The sequence below is a fragment of the Pararge aegeria genome, chromosome 4 (genome assembly GCF_905163445.1).
Source record: "Pararge aegeria chromosome 4, ilParAegt1.1, whole genome shotgun sequence".
NCBI lineage: Eukaryota > Metazoa > Arthropoda > Insecta > Lepidoptera > Nymphalidae > Pararge > Pararge aegeria.
The window spans coordinates 10,709,254-10,727,148 of NC_053183.1; the positions used below are offsets into that span (position 1 = coordinate 10,709,254).

General features: G+C 36.6%; 1 protein-coding gene across 3 annotated transcripts in view; it reads right to left on the reverse strand.

The window, feature by feature from the left end:
- Nucleotides 1-17,895, reverse strand: part of LOC120623481 (pseudouridine-5'-phosphate glycosidase) — a 220,864-nt gene that overhangs the window by 17,770 nt on the left and 185,199 nt on the right. For 2 of the 3 annotated variants that reach the window (XM_039889519.1, XM_039889518.1), the window contains exons 8-10: nt 8,822-8,996; nt 5,438-5,553; nt 4,970-5,084 (exon numbers count right to left, since the gene is read on the reverse strand). In XM_039889519.1, the coding sequence (XP_039745453.1) occupies nt 4,970-5,084; nt 5,438-5,553; nt 8,822-8,996 (406 nt within the window). The remainder of the gene's footprint in view (nt 1-4,969; nt 5,085-5,437; nt 5,554-8,821; nt 8,997-17,895) is intronic. The other variant, XM_039889520.1, reaches the window with a different exon arrangement.

Consider the following 17,895-nt stretch of genomic DNA (forward strand, 5'->3'; position numbering starts at 1 on the left):
ACCAAACTCTTTCGCATTTATAATATTAGTAAGGATTTACGCTAATCTATGTGGATGTGATGTTAGTTTACATCAAAACAAAGAGTAAAATATTGGATAGAAGCAGGCGTTACTTTACTGTAAAATAAGCAATAGCTGAATACTGAAAAGACAATTTGTTTTTTTTTGTATGAATGAATAACCAAAGTTAAATTTAAGGGAGGTTAAATTTGAACAGCTTTCCGGTATCCGCGCAAATTGACAATTGAATTCTTAACTTTTTACACAAGTACTCGTAAATTTGGTATTATGAAGTGTAAATTATTATTACACCTATTGATATCACGAATTTTTAGATTTGTCTAACACTATGTTTGAGGTTTTATGAGTGTGACCAGTAAGAAAATTAATTTTGTTTAAAAACTTAATATACTACAGTATTTTATGGAACTTAAACATTGGTGCCAAGTATGTTTTACATAAATCCTTAAACTAAACCAAATTGACATGTCAAATTATTTTATATCCTAATATTCACAATTCACAAAAATGTAACGCCTATAAATTCATATATACTGTTAAACTCTTTTCTTCCATTTCCGGTAAAAATAGTTCTATCCTATTGAAAGATACAGAGTGGAAAAGTCAGCACTACTTGTAGACCTGTTAATTAATTTTTTATATTAAAGATTTATGTTTAACGAACTCAGCACCAATGGTGCCAAAAATTCTCGAATCTAGTAGGATGTAGTAGTAGGATGAGACCTATTGCGGTCCTTGTCACAATGATTTCGCATAGGAAACAGATGTTTTAGCTTAGTCTAATAGCGAAAAAGTAACTAAGATCTTTTTATGGGAATAAATGTCTTTAAACCTAAACCTAAAAGTATAACATTGTTGTTAGATCTGTGTATTTAGTTTCGAGGTATATGTAGGTACAACAAAATTGGCATAGCTCTTAGTTATTGAATATTTTTTTCTTTTAAGATTTTATTTTAGTTTCGGTTAGTTTATATAATATATTATATTAAGTTGCTTAACTATATTGTAATCTTAGTACCGTCGTCGGTTGTAATTGAAGACTTATTTACTTATTTTTTTATGCAAATCCATGTATTTAAAAAAAAATACCGAATGAAATATTATATTTTTTTATTGTCAGTGCAAATTAAAAGTATTTAATGTGTAAGATTTTCTTCAATAAAGGTATATTTTTAAATCTTACTATTTTTTTATTTACATCCTTAAATTGCCAAATTTGAGTTTGGAAGGATTTGCAGTTATACAATGCCTCGCTAACCGTCCCAGTAAAATACGATGACAGAAATTCGTAATCTAGAATATGCAATGTGTAAATGAAAACCGAAATAATACTCCTTAAGCTTTAGCTTTAGCTTTCTTAACATTATGTACTGCCTCTGAGACTTATCTGTGAAACTGAAAATCTAATAGTTTTTTTAGTAAACCACTGCCATAGTTTCAACTGAAAGAAATCAGATGAAACCCTAACATCACATGCGAAACGGTCTTTTATCTAAACAAGGGTGGTCATAAGTAAACACTTACAATGTTTTGAATTCGTTTGTATGAGAAAATAAATATGCTTCTTTTGATTTAATATTTTTACAGGGTTAGTCCCTATAAAATATACTTACGCATCCTTCAAATTTATTTCGTAATTCGGTTACACTTTGTATATATACCTACTTTGTATATATTTAAGACACGGTCCAATTAGGAAGGTTCAATTCTGAGAAAGGTGAACCGCAGTCTCACCTAGACGTTTCCCTAGCGCAGTGGTTAGCGCTGCGGGCTTATGAGTTCCCGGTTAGGGTTCGATTCCTGGTTGGGCAATTTAGGAATTTCCAAATTTTTTTAATCTTGTTCGGTCTAGAGTGGTGGGAGGTTTTGGCCGCAGCTTATTACGCGGCGTATGGCCAAGTAGTAAATAATATTGTAAATATACATCTAACATATTAGCTTGCATCGATAATTACTACCAAATGAGATTGTACTGAAGGACTAACTTGTGTGATAAAAAAAGACTGCGTTTGCGAAACTGATAAGTGTTCTTCCGAAATCCTTTAATAACGGGCACTGCGGAATGCGATGACGATGAACGGGCGATGGAGAGAGATGAGCTAGATAATAGATACATCAATATTATAGTCAAGATGATTTGAAGTACAATGCCGCGTAGGATTTACCGAAAATTAAGGGGACGGTTTTACGGTTAGTCCCTACCATCTTGACTGCATCATCACCTATACCAGGTGAAATTGCAGTCAAGTGGAGTTTTACTAACTTGTGGTGGAATACTTAGAAAAAAAAATAGTTCTGTAGAGAAGAACCACAGTTGCCGACAGCAGAGTTGTGAATTTTCTGTTTGATGGAATAGTGAAACTGCACCATAAACCCCACTCTGGTGTAACTTTCCAAAACTTGGCAAAAACGATTTAGGAATAAGTTGTGACTTGTAATTTTTCCCCGGGAAAGACCGTGGATTTCTACACCATAAGACAATATGTTCAGCAGTAATCATAGAGAAATTGATGATATATAATTACAAATTTGCAAAACAGGTAGGTAATAATGTATTAACTACTAGCTGTACTATTTTTTTTTTTTTTTTTTTTATATTAATGGCGGGCAAACGAGCAAGTGGCTCACCTGATGTTAAGTGATCACCGCCGCCCATAAACGTCTGCAGCACCAGAGGAGCCACCGTTGCGTTGCCGCTTGTAAGGAATTTGTTCATCCGCCCAGTTACAGGACGTAGCGTACTGCTACATAGTTTAAAACCTTCCTCAATAAATCAAATACCTAACGTAAAGATTTTTTCAATCGTGCTGGTATACTCGTATATATACGAACCTTCAAAGCAACTTCTTTCTTTGAGAAAACGACTAGGTGAGCTCGAATAATGTCTATTCTTGCTCTTGGAGCTTTAACCTCCCAATATTTGAAACCTTCAATCACATAAATATTGCTAAACGCAACCGAAATACTTTTACTTTTTTATAACAAATGAGTGCTCAATATACGTGGCTTAATCGAAGCACCACATATTAGTTGATAACGCTGCGTAAGCAACCCTAAACCAAGTCAGTACTTGGAACCCGTCTTTGGAAGTTTGATACACAATGAGTCTCAGCTCCTCCTCTAACAAAGAACAGTAGTTGCTAAAGGAAGTATGGAAATCGCATTGTTAGTTGTTTCGTATGCCTAAAGTAATCAATAAAAATTCTTTAATTTTTTATTCAATACTAGCAGTAGCAGTATCTTGGCACAGTTATGAGGACTGTACAGTCAGACTGTGCCAAGATCTTATGTATGCAGTATCGTTAAGCCTTAGCGTTTCTGTCCTCTATCTAGTCATATTACTATAACGTGTCCACTACGAAATTTATTATTTAATTCGATTTACACACATAGAGTTACGCTGTAAAATCGTTTAATTGCCATCAAATAACACCCAAACCATAATTATACATAACGTAATTGTTTCTGCCAAACGAGTTGAAACTCAGTTGAAAATTTTGATTTAACAGGTTAATTGATAGCAACTTTCCACAGTGGCTGTGGCTTTCCATATTTGGTGTCAACTGATATACAGATATCCAAGGCGCTGGCGGCCTCAACGGTAATCAAATTCAAATTCAAATTCAAAATTAATTTATTTCAAGTAGGCCTAATATAAGCACTTTTGAAACGTCAAGTCTGTCTGTTTGTAGTGACTCTACCACCGGTTCGGAAGGCAGATTCTACCGAGAAGAAGCCGGCAAGAAACTCAGCAGTTTCTCTTTTCCAACATCAAAAATTTACATTTTAACATTAATTTTTCTATCTTGTGAGAGATGAAAGCGGAGCCGGATGCTTCCAAGCAACCTTGTCATTAAGAAATTCATCAATTGTATAATAACCTCGCTGTAATAAATGTGTTTTAACACATTCTTTAAACTTATGCATTGGTAGGTCCAAAATTTCCTTAGGAATCATATTATAAAAGCTTATACTCAATCCCACAAATGACTTCTGTACCTTTCGCAGACGATATGCAGATGTCACTAATTTATGACCATTTCTTGTAAGTCGACTGTTTATATCCACTTTTTGTTTATAAAGACTAATATGTTGTCTTACGTAATCGTAGCGTTGGTTGCCCCCCTACGAGGTGGACAGACGAAATCGAGTGGGTCGCTGAGTTGTTGGAAACAAGCGGCCCAGGACTGTGAATTTTGGAACTCCAAAAAAGATTTATGTCTAGCAGTGGACGTCAATGAGTTGAAGTGATGATGATAATGATGAGGATATACAGAATTGACCTGCTGTTCTCAAAACAGAAAAACATGAAGCAACAAATAGAACAAAAAAAGTTTTCTGCTTTACCTAAACCAAGTAGCTAATGAACATAACTATAAGCCACGTGTTTCGTCATTCAAAATTTTATGACGTACGTGGTCGCGTGGCGTCGAATGTTTGCATTGTGCACTACACGTGGCGTGATTCATGTGGCGTCCGATATATTCGGTGTAGCGTTTGCGTACCTACGTTCAAAGGCGGCTGGGCTTAAATAAGTTGCGAATGGGAGAATGAGGTGTTATTTGTTTACGATATATATCTAAGATACCTCAGAGTTAATAGTGATTGTAAGTGTAGCAGCATACTGTGTTTTCATAGGAAAAGTGGACGGGCCCAAAAGGTAGCTTAATGATAGTAACTTGAAAACCATCGCCTATAAACCGAAAATATTTCGCAGGGCATGACAAGTATGTAAGGCGTTAGCCGGTACTATGTATGGCATATGGCATATATCCTTGGAAGAGCTATGTCACATTGCAGCATATGTGTATTACTGACTAACTTCATGGGTATGCTACGTAGATAAGCGCTTGAAACTTCCCTTTAGATATAAATCATCTGTTTTTGAAAGGATAGAAGTACAAAAAAAAAAAATTATGGTTAGGTTAGGAATTAAATTAAATCTTACCCGGCTTTTTATATTCTTGACATAAGCCAAGAATGTAGTCCATTGTGGCTTGTGGTATATTCCCATCCATGACAACCAGCGGTGCGTTTTTTAACAAATCGATATGTCGGTTTACCTGCGATTTCATAACATATGTACAATTTTATTTATGAAACTAGGCCAATTAGGGGGGGGGGGGGGGGGGAGTTCTAATCTCAGTACGCACCTCTAACTTTTCAAAGTTACGATTATGTGCGTCTTTAGCAAAAGAAATATCACTTGCTTCAACGGTGGAAGATTCTGTTTCAAATAACAGAATTCTAGAAAATTTGCAAAACACTCAAAAGCTTAAAAAATAGGTACCTACACATATTTTGAGGTGTTTATATTATGAAACGACGTAGATAGGTATAAATTTCACTTGAACAATTCTTTGATCAGGTCGTCTATATTATTTTAAAAAACAAGTTATATATTCAAATTACTTACGAGTTTAATAGAAATTTGGCTATGAATATCCATATCTCCAAGACCAAGAAGACACTCCCCTTTCCCATCGAAGACTGCTGCGTACTTTGCTGTTCGTGCAGATTTCACTACGCAATCTGAAAACGTGAAAGAGTTACATCTTAGTAAGTTTTTTTTCTTTTTTTCAGTAGTTTAACTGAGTATGAAGCCAATGAAATCACGTGAAGTAGACACTTCAGCGCAATCTAAAATATTTCCCGTTATTCCAAATGCTGAACAGCTGAACAAAAAAAACAAGAAACCGAAACACTTTCGCACTAATAGTACCTATTTATATTAATATACTGAAAGAGTGATAGCATAGCATGCAAGACTTCAGCTTTCCATTCGGGGAGGTAGGAGCAATTAAATATCAAAAATGCTTTAACGGTGAAGCAAAAAGTCCTGAGGAAGCCCGCTTGACAGTTCCTACATAATGTTAGAGGCGTGCGAAGTCTATCAATCCGCACTTTCCCAGCGTGGTTGACTTCGGACACGAAACCCTTCTCATTCTGAGAGGAGTGAGTGAGTGAGAGAGTGTCCTGTAGTGGGCCATTAATGGATTGGTAATGAATATCTATATATGTATAGGATGGATTGACCTAAGCGTTTTCTTAGTACCTAAGTTAAGTTTGTGACCAATCATATTGCGTATGTTTGTGCATTTGTGCAGGTTTTTACGTAAACAGTATTCGCAGAACTCTGCAAAACTTTGGTAATAATGTGGAAATACCTATGCAACCAGATTTTATTGTAGCATTTTTTTCTCTCTTAAACGTTTCATGTTTTAGATGTGTGTTCGTCAATTTATTTTCAAATTTCTTGTGCTATGTAAGACTGTAACATTTGACAGATTCTGGCATAGGCTTAAATCCGGAATCTGTCAAATATTCTCCTGGGGAACGAACTATAAGGTTAATTGTTGCAATACGGAACCCTAAATAAGTGTTTAATGTCGTGACGTAGTGTACATGTATGACGTAGCGTGTTCGTAGCTTAAGCGTAGGCTTCGTAGCATTCCAAGTAAGTGATTGTTTCTGACATTTTCTTAATGCCAAAATGCTAGAGTTTTAGAAAATTATTATATTACTAGCTGACCCCAGCGCCATCTGTCGGGCTGATTTGTGAATCTAAACTGTCCAGGATGCCACCCGAAAACGCATATCGAAAAATTCATTCAAATCTTTTCAGCCGTGTAGGAGGAGTTCAGTGACATACACACGCACTCAAGAAATATATATATAAAGATAATCTTTTTTGATTAATTCATTAAAATATGACATGTGCTGTGCTTAATGGAAATGAAAATGAAATCACTTTATTGTATGTTAACAAAAACGTAATTTCGTTCCACAAGAAATAAAATAACAAATATACGTATAACAATATATACATATAACACAGGTACAATCAGCGGTCCAATGAGAGGCCATTTCGCTAAAAAGCGACCTCCACCACAAGACTAAGCTAATTGAAAAAGATTGGACTTTTCACTTAAACTTCGCACTTCTAGTCTTGCATATTTTATTTCAATATTTGTATGGTGCTTCCCAATGCTGGACACAAGCCTCCTCTCCTTAAGGAGAGGAACATAGAGCTCATTCCCATCTACTTAAGCACGGCTTTAAGTGCTCTACAATGCAAGTTCGTGAAAAATGCCAATTTTCTAAATACCTAAAATTTTATAAATTTAAAATGCATAAAAAATTTTTTGGAACCGACAGGACTTGAACCTGCGACTCTCTGGCAATAGTGGCCTGAGCGCTTTCTCCAATTAAACTACGGCTCTCCTACCGTCGATGGCGAAATTAGTATTTGCCTTTCACATCAGTCTTATGGCGACTGTAGCGTCATCTAGTAGGACGCGTTGCAGATTCGATATACTTTTTCAAAGGTCCATATTACAATCAGAAACAAGAGATCTCTCTCGTAGGAGAGCCGTAGTTTAATTGGAGAAAGCGCTCAGGCCGCGATTGGCAGAGAGTCGCAGGTTCAAATCCTGTCGGTTCCGAAATTTTTTATATGCATTTTTAATTTATAAAATTGATAATTCCTCCAAGTGTAGGTAAAAACACTAATAAAAAAAAACCTATAATTGTATGGCCCGATCGAAATCATACCCAGGTCGTCGTCATCGGTAGCCGCACAAGGCAGTTAGAAGAAGCATCCTTCATTCATGAAGGATGTTTACGTTTATTAGGACGTAGATTAGTAGGTATCGAGCATTTACTGATAAATTTTGAATGCGGCAATGTGAATAGGACGAGATTAGATTTTCTGAGAGTCTCTCATCCTTAAAGATTACTGTGTCCAACCTAAAAGCAACGATCAAGCTTCTTGATTTGGTATTCAAAGCTTTTTGGCGAGAGCTTATAAAAAGGGGTGAGTACAAAAGATCCATAATGGTCGAAATGCATCCGCTTAGACGGCTCCCGCCTCAAGATAGAGTTTTCGATAAACCTTAACTCGAGCCTTTAAGGATATCTTTTTCACGTTTGCGTTTTTCCCGGTGTAGTCGGAGTCAATTTTTCTTCGCTCAAGTATACCTTTAGAAGGTTATGTTTACTGCTCATATAAAAAAATTGTATTGCAATGAGATGTTTGTAATTTAATTAACCTAACTTCATTAACTGCTAACTGATGTGCTCTATATGCGCGATTTTCAAGGAGAAAACAACTACCAACTTTATTTTAAGTTACGTTCGTTTTTCAAACGAACCATGCCCTATTTTCCTACTGAGGGGATGAATTCTTAAAAATACGTCAAAATAAAAAAGTTAATGGCGCAGTACTGGCAGAGTTGGACAATTTGACTAGAGTATGATATGAAGTAAGCAGAAATGCGACTAAAATGGCATGAATGATGCGGTGATCAGGATTGGCAAATGATCCGTATCGAGAGACGGGTTAAAAAACGCTACTGCTGCGACGCGAACTGATTCCGTTGATACAATATAAAAAAAGTTTCACAGTGTCACATATATATTATATCTATAATTATACTTAATTTGTATTTAGAATTATTTTTGTAAATTATATATATTACGTTATTATTATATATTTCTTTGTTGTTAGCTACTTCTTTGTTCTTTTGATAAATATAATATTGTTTGTTTAAAAATGTTTTTAACAAAAAATAAAAAATTTTAACCACCGACGCAAAGTAGTGCATTGTTTATGCAAACCATCGTAATCTACACTTTATTTTTACTAACTAGGTAGTTTCTAACAACTCAATTAGATAAATACCTTAAAACTTTTTTAATGGCTACAAACGCAAAATATTTTTGCTGCCCAACGTGCTTATATTGTCCTGTGCTTAAGGTCCCGTTCAGGATAAAGATGAAATTGGGAAGTTTGACTTACCATTTAGGATTAAACCTGGTGCAATATTTTCTATGTATTTCCCATCAGCGTCGTCACCGATCGCGGTAAGAAGACGCACACGACCATCACGCAACCTCCACAGTGCTTCTGCGATGTTCCGACCAACGCCGCCGCCACATTGCTCCGTCTTGCATGGGTGGGTGCTTCCATCCAGCTGTCGAAAAAAGATAAAATAATGTTTATATTTGTCTTACATCATATACGATTCAGTCCGTAGTTTATCATTACTTTATTATGGATCTACTACCAGCCTACTACAGGGTCTTCTCTCAGAATAAGAAATGCGGATTGGTAGGCTTCACACGCCTTTAAGAATATTATGTAGAAGTCACTCACTCGCATCGCATCGCTTACGATGCGTTTCCCTCACCAAGCAAGTATTATCAAATGTGCATAAATCGCATATAAATATGGATTTTTATTTTTATTCCACTACAAGAAGTACATGGATCGTACTCGTTCCCACCGAAACAGAGGCCCAGTTCATTACAACTAGGCTATCATACAGTGTTCTGTAAGTAGATGATTGTAGTTTGCATATACTTTATTGCAGTGTTCTGCAATACAGTATATGAAAACTGCAAAGACTGCAATTATTTTTGTCTGACGGTTTTTACAGGTTGACAGCAAGTCTTTTTAAGTAGTAGCGAGTATTTTTATTTCAAAATAATTTAATAAGCAATTTCACACGCAGGTGCTGTAATAACTTAACTACCGGGTTATTCAAAGCGCCTCGACTTGACATAAGTTATATAAGTACGCTATGAAATGAACACTAAAGAAAAGGAGTGCTATTGGTATGTTATAGTTTTTAATTAACGTTTCCGGGGTCACATTCTGAAGCTTCAGTAGCTCCAGGGTTTATTCTATAGCTCTAAGGGAAGCATAAGCTTTAGGGGCAACTCAGTCGGTGTAACGCACTCCATACAAATTCATAGTTACTAACGTTACAACCGGTTGCTTCATATTTGACGTGTAATTGCTGTTTACGCTTACTTAACCTCGACCGTTTCGTCGACCTCCCTGGCGTAGCGGTGAGCGCTGTGGTCTTGAATGGAGGTCCAGGGTTCGATTCCCGGCAGGGGAGATTTAAAAAATTAAATTTTATTTCTAAATTTTCTCTGGTCTGGTCTGGCGGGAGGTTTTGGCCGTGGCTAGTCACCACTCTACCAAAGACAAAGACGTGCCGCTAAGCGATTTAGAGTTCCGGTATGATGTCGCGTAGAAGCCGAAGCCGAGGGGTATGGATTTAATATAACTGCCATAGTCCCTAACAGGTTAGCCTGCTACTATTTTAAGACTGCGTCATCACTAACCATCAGGTTGGATTGCAGTTAAAAATTCATAAAATAAAACATAAAATTCATAATTCGTTAAAATGAAATTGCATAAAATTCTACAATAAACTACCCATTGACATCTTGGAGATGTCTCTTAAAAATTACAAAGTTTGTATTAAACGCTTATAGAATAGTCCTATTATAGTATAAAGGACTACTAAATCGATAAGCTTGGGTGTGAATTATGGCAGGTTGCTCTTTTGATAATTTTAAATGAGAATGTGAGATGGTGATAACAAAAAAAAACACCCGGCTATGTTTGTTGTGGGCTTCTTCTTAGACCAGGACGCGTTTAATTTTAGCTTTAATTTTAAGTTCACGAATATGGTTATCGCCATCATCTCACTACCGTGTAATTCTCATGTAAGTACGCATCAAAAGTGCCACCCATGGCCTACTTGAATAAATATATTTTTGACTTTGACTTTGACTTTTGCTAACTTGTAGTGTAATAAAAAAAAACTTGAAGAAATTGCGTTTTGTTTAGTCGTTATTAAGTTCAGTTGCAAAAATGCAAAAAGTAAACGTAAGAAACAACGAATTTTGCGAGCGAATTGTTAGAGTCAACATGCAAGGTAGGCTACTGCGAACGGAATCTGTTCTTTCAGTAGAGGTTACAAATTGTAACATTGCGGGCAAAAACCCATTCACTGAAGATGTGAAAAACATTTTTTCAACGGATTCTTTGTCCATCAGCCTACGATATAAATAACGGTGCTAAACCCGTTAAGGCTACCCATTTATATACCTAATGAAGTTACCGCCCTTAGTAACTATTTACTTCATATACGCTTACGTCGGTGTGAGGGACACCGGCGTATGCGTATACTTATTAAGTTTTGAAATGAAATGAAATGAAAAGAAATTGAAATGAAATGAAATGAAATATATATTCGATGAACGTTCCTTCAAGTTATGTCTATGAAATTTGGTATTTTGATTTTCGGTTAAAAATTAAGAAATAGGTAGGTACGTGTCAAACAGATTATAAAAAATGCCTGCCCCGTTGGTTTTATTAAATAGGAAATAAAAGTTTGCAAAAAAGAATATCATGTTCCAAGTATCGCTTATTCTGGTACAGGTAAAAAAAACACCCAGAGTATATAAACATTAATATCACACAAACATTTACCAGTTATAGGAATCGAACCCACGGCCTTGGACTCAGAAAGCAGGGTCGCCGCTCTCGCCAATCGGCCGTCCATAATTTGTATAAAAGATTTATTATTAACTGCATTAATCCATGTACTCATTTGGTACGTTGTACGTACAAACATTTTCATACAACATAGTAATTTGAATAATCAAAGCAACCTACAGCATTGGCAATGCAAAACATGTGATCCGCTTCAAAACACATGCGACTTGGTAATAAGTTGCAGTATGACGTGTTTAACGGAATCGTTTCGTTGCATGTGAAATATAATATACCCACAGAATTAAGAACCTACAGAAGCCGTGTACACGACTGATATTGAAGCATCAAAAACCACTCCACCTTAGAATGGTTTCTCGAACAAACGGTTAGTCACTTCATACCATTTATCAGTTGACAGTAATTATTTTACCTCTAATGTTTTAAGCGTTCACCATAAAATGGGAAAATGGGAAAAAAATTGTGAGCTAGCAACATTCCGCGGGTGTTAAGTGAGACGTACGCGGGGCGTTTTCACCGTTTTGAACACAATGCACTGCATTTTAATGGCTAAATGAGGATTCTGTATATTCTTAATTCAATGAATATACCTAATAATCTATGTATAATTGTCACGACATTTCACGTGCCCGTCACGTGTAAAAATGCATGTGTGCGTGCTAATGTCTGTACAAACAGAAATATCCAATTTACACGATGATTTAGATTCGTAGAGTCAAAACATTATGAGAACCTACAGTAGAAATTAGACATGTTCATTAAAATGTGATTATTATAAGAAATTCAATATAGCACTGTTTAAGGCATACTGCCAAAACATCAATGGAACCGGCAATGGAAACTCCGAGGGTACAGTAAAATAACGGGTTTAGGATGTTTGACAAAACCGCGGAAAATCTAACAGGGGTTTGCCGCGGTTTTGTTAACGGTCAGATAGTTTGCCCATGAGCAATGTACTATACCTGATAATGGTGTAAAAATTTGTTTACGCCATTATCAGGAAAAAGACTTTCAGGTTCTAATAGCATCCTAAACATGTTAGCGGGTAAAGTTTTTGGCACCGGTAAAATTATTAGCGGATAAAGATAAAGATATAGATATATCATCATCACCATCATAGTATGAACTCAGTACCGGGTCTCCTCCTACAACGAGAGGGGCCTAGGCCGTAGTCCACTACGCTGGCCCAGTGCCCACACGCCTTTGGGAACATTATAGAGAACTCTCAGACATGTAGGATTCCTCACGATGTCTTCCTTCACTGTTGATCTTATATATAAATAAATAATAAATAAATATACTACGACAATACACACATCGCTATCTAGCTCCAAAGTAAGCGTAACTTGTGTTATGTGTACTAAGATGTCTGATGAATATTTTTATGTATTATATACATAAATACTTAGAATATACATATAAACACCCAGACACTGAAAAACATTCATGCTCATCACACAATCATTTTCCAGTAGTGGCAATCGAACCAACGGCCTTGGGATCAGAAAGCAAACTGCTCGGCCGTCTAATAATTAAGAAAAGTGGGAGTTTCGCGCTGAAATTCGAAATATATGGATAGTATATACTTATAAATAAAGATAGCACAAGAAAATCTATCTTTAGATTCGGGCGTTAGAAGCGGCATCGAACATCAGTCGATTGCGGTGGCTAAGCAATTGGTGTAGTTGTTATCATGTTTAACTACGGCACGAGATCCTGCGTTCGAATCCCGGGTCAGGCCCAAAAATTGTAAGGTTTTGGGTTTTTCTGTTAAAGAATTCTCAGTGCCAGCCCGGTGTTCGGATGGACCGTGAAGCCATTTGTTCACGTAGCCCACCAACATGCAACGGATCAGCGTAGTGGGTCTATACTCCCCTAGGAGAGAAGAGGCCTGTACCCAGCAGAGGCAAATAATGTAGTAAGGTACTTTTTATGTAGTTTATGCTGATAAGTTACGAACGTTAGTAAAGTTTGATAACAACTAGGCCTCACTGAATTCTGTGGTGTCTTGTATTGCACAAGGTGGTCGTCGACCCCAGCGATGGTATCAACGGTGGGAACCGCACGCGATACTTCACCCCTCATTTATGCAATCTATTTTGTGCCTGAACTAAATATAGCCTGCATACGCCTACGATTTAATCTGCATGAAAGATGTTAAAAATACACCTTTATTTATAGGCATAGTGTAGCAAACTTCCTCGTTGTTTTAGTTTAAAGCAAGTTGTACTACGGCTCACGCGGTCTTGAATTCGATTGCCGGGTCGGGCTGACAATAGTTAAGAATTGGGTTTTGCTATTAAATATATTAGAGTAAGGGAATTGGAGGTTTCCATTCCCATATTGCCTGAGAACATTAAACCATCAATCCCGGTTATTATCATTAACATTCTACTACGTACTAATTGTTAAAGCCCACCAACCCACCATATCGCAGCGTGTTGAGTCCTCTCTCTTATTCAAGTGGAGGCCCTGCATTGGGACTCTAATAGGTTTATGATGATCGGTAAAACAAAGTCGACAGAAAATAATTCTAAATTATCTCTATTATCGACAAATTTACAGAAAGCTTTTCTTACTTATTTATAATTAAATAAAGAAATACAAGTTATGTAAGGATTATTGATTATTTTGGTTATATTTAATTTAATATAATCAACCAAAAAAAAGTGGAAATAGAAAAGTACGTTGAGCGGCAACGTTACAACGAAAATCATCCTTTATACAGGGAATAACTAAGCAACGACGAACGACCTACAAAGTGACCCCATGTATCCATGAAGGAGCAGATGTACCTCATTTGCCTATTATTAAACAAGCAACCATGGCCTTGGTGGCAAAAAAAAAAAACAAGCAGGACCTATATCGCGTACACAACAAAAAAACCTGCCTTCTCCACGTATACTGCACCTTTAAGTTTTTTTGTGCCTTCGTCAGAAAGGGTATTAAGCCAGTCTGCCTACTTTTCGCGTGTCGTTGACCACGGCTGCGATATCATTATTCTTACATATCGCACGCGATAGTGCGATGTTCTATTGTGCAATCCACGTGCTTTGTACAAACAATACTTTCATATTGTATTTTACAGCCCCTTAGCTACTAAGTTACTGGTAACAAAGACTTTCAGTGTTTACGTTCGTTTGATAGAATATATAAAGTGAATTTATGTAAACCCTTGCTTCCGCCTTTATTAAATTAAGTGGAGGTTATGGAGTTTTAGTATCTACATTACCTACAAGTATATTAATCCTTGTCAGGTACTTGTAGGATACTAAAAGTTGTAATAGTGAAAGGACAGGCAGCGGCTTTTTATGCATAGAGTTTACTATATATTAAGGTACTTACTTATGCAATGTTTCACATGTTTTGCGTTCGTAATAAACACTTACGTTAAAGGAAAATCGTAATTCATTCTAGTAGTCACGAGCTCCTTAGTTAATGCTTCGGTAAACTGACTTGCAACTTTCTAGCGCGAACGTATTAGGTAACGTAACTATATTTAAATAGATGTCGGTGTTTCTATTGATTTTTCTAACAAAGGAGTCCAAGAATAAGAATAAGACCCTATAACACTTTATATTAATAAAATGTTTTTTTTTTTTATATAATTGCTAGGGGACTCCTACGAGACATCGTACCGGAATATAACTAAATGGCTTGCTCGCACGTCTTTCTTTTTCAAGACCAGACCAGTAAATAAATGAACGAAATTTAAAAAATCCCACATTACCGAAACCTAGGACCGAGATCTACGACACATAAAACAGCGTTTACCACCGTGCCAAAGTGGTCGACAAAATTACTAAAATTACTCACACATTACCGACGTATATAAGGAAAAAAAGTTAACTAAGCTTAAAAATTAGGTAGATAGAAAGTCTTTACTGCATATACAGAAGAAAAACACAAATTATAAAAACAAAAGGTAAATAAATAGATATGCGCAAAGGCGGCCTTATCGCTTGAAGCGATCTCCTCCAGACAACCTTTGGTTGACTAAGCATGTTTGGTACGGAAAACGGAATAATGCAAAATTCAATTTGAAAAGAAATAATTGATATACACTACATGTACTTTACATACTAATACTACATAGTAAATGATATGTTTAATACCAGCTGTTGCACGCGGCTTCGTACGCGGTTTTTTGGTTTCTCATGAAACCGTACATTCTGCCGTGATAAAAGCAGCCTACGTATTAATCCAACGTATAATCTATCGTTCCAACGTATGTTCATATTGGTTCACTCGTTTTTGCGTGAAAGAGTCAACCATCCATTCATCCATCCATACAAACTTTCGCATTTATAATATTAGTCGGTAGTAGGATTTTAATGTAAAACCATGGTAACTAAATATTATACCAAATGAGTAATCAGATCTCTCCCATACATTTATATGTTTCTTTCTTTATCGTGACAATTTGACGTGCCTCTAAGCGATTTAGCGTTCCGGTACGATGTTGCACAGAAACCGATTGTAGGTATGGGTAATATAACTGCTATTCTCCCTAACAGTTTAGTCCACTGCAATCTTTAATTGCATCATCGAAAAAAAATTAACAATTCGTCAAGTTTCAAATAACAAGCTTGTAAGAAACTATCAGATTCAGTGATTAATTGAATTAATTAAAGAAAAAGATAATTTATTTGGCTCAGCTGGTAATGGAGAGCAATGCTCAAAGTTCTTTGTGTAAACAAATCAGAAATATAAAGAAATAGAGTAACCGACGAAGAATAACTAATTGCAATGCAGTAGAACCAATGGGCGGGATATATAACTCGGATAACCGATAGATGTTGGCGTCCCAAGGTGATGGAACGGCGACCTTCTGTCGAACCTTCACTAGGTGTACATAAAACATAAAATGAGCCATTCTGTGACCGTTTAATTCCCTACAGTATATCCTAATCGATAATAGATGTCATAAATAGTCTGATAGCTGAACTATCGACAAGTGTGCGAGTATAGTACACCTTACTGATTACCACACTTTGTATATTTACACATTATGAGACTATTGAATTTAAATACTTAGGATTAGTAGGTAGGATGAGGTGCTTTGGATTCGGTGGATCGTCGTGTTAGGAGACTCATTGGCAACGACCTTGTAGTCGGTAGACTTCAAAGCCTAGAACACCGGCGTATGGTTGTCTGTCTGGCTATATTCTACAAGATACATTTCGGAGAGTGAGCTCAGGAGCTATTCGATTTGGTTAAACCATCTCCTTTCTACTACCGAACGAATCTGCACCGTTACGTTGTTGAAATACCATTAACACGTACGAAGCGTTTTGCTTCTTCCTTTCTGATCCGCACAGCAAAGGCCTGGAATGCCCTCCCATCTTCCGTCTTCCCCATTACCTATAAATAATTTGGGTACCTTCAAATCAAGAGTGAATAGGCATCTTCTAGGCAAGCGCGCTTCATCTTAGGCTGCATCATCACTTACCATCAGGTGTGATTGCAGTCAAGCACTTGTCTATATAACTAAAAAAAAAAAAGTAGGTAGGAGTATTTTTCTATTTATTACCTAGCCCTTAAACTTACTTTCTCAGCTGGTAGTAAAAAAAGATGCAGTGTAGGATGGTACCGGATTTTAAAGTTATTTATATGACAGTATATATTAAACTCATAACTCTAATAGGTTTCGTAGCACATTGTACCGGACGCTAAATTGCTGGGCGGCACGTCTTTTCAGTAGGGTGGTAACTAGCCACGCCCGAAGCACCCCACCAGACCAGTTCAGAAACTGCTTATATAACCATGGCGCTTGTCACTGCGCCAAGGACGTTGTCCAAACTCCAAAAACTGGGTTCTAAAATGATGTAATCAACATAAAGCTTTTGGTTAAATATGGACTAATAAATCACGATTATGACCAAAAATTATTAAGCAAATCGTAAATAGTTTTTGCAAGGATACCACAACAAAAATCAATCCGCCATCCGAAGATTTTGGATTTTATAATTTCAGCTGTAAACAAATTAACAATAATCACTTGATATTCATCAACATCATCACATTTAACCCATTACTGGCTCTACAGGGCACGGGTCTTCTCCCACAATGAGATGGGGTTAAGGCCTTAGTCCACCGAGCTGGCTCAGTGCGGATTGGTGGACTCCACACACCTTTGAGACCATTATGTATAACTCTGAGGCATGAAGGTTTTCTTACGATGTTTTCCTTCACCGTTGTTGCAAGTGATATTTTAATTGCTTAAAAAACGCACATAACTCAGATTACTTTAGAACGTGATGGGATTCGAACTCGCCCTCCGAAAGTAGAGTCAAAGTCCTTTAGTTCTTTGTATTTGATAAAAATCTAAGGTACCAGTTCCGTTTACCTGTTTGATAAAAAGTCTACCGTTTGCGTTGACTCTAGCCCGATATGCTTAGAATTACTGTTAATAGTAAAGTTTCTATAAGGTTAGTTAGATTCACTCACACCATTCAGCTATATCCGTAGACAGTTTGAAACTTGCAACTTTCTGATGTTGCAGTTTAACTAAACGAACCTAATTTTACCCTGCAGACTACAATCAATAGAGAGAA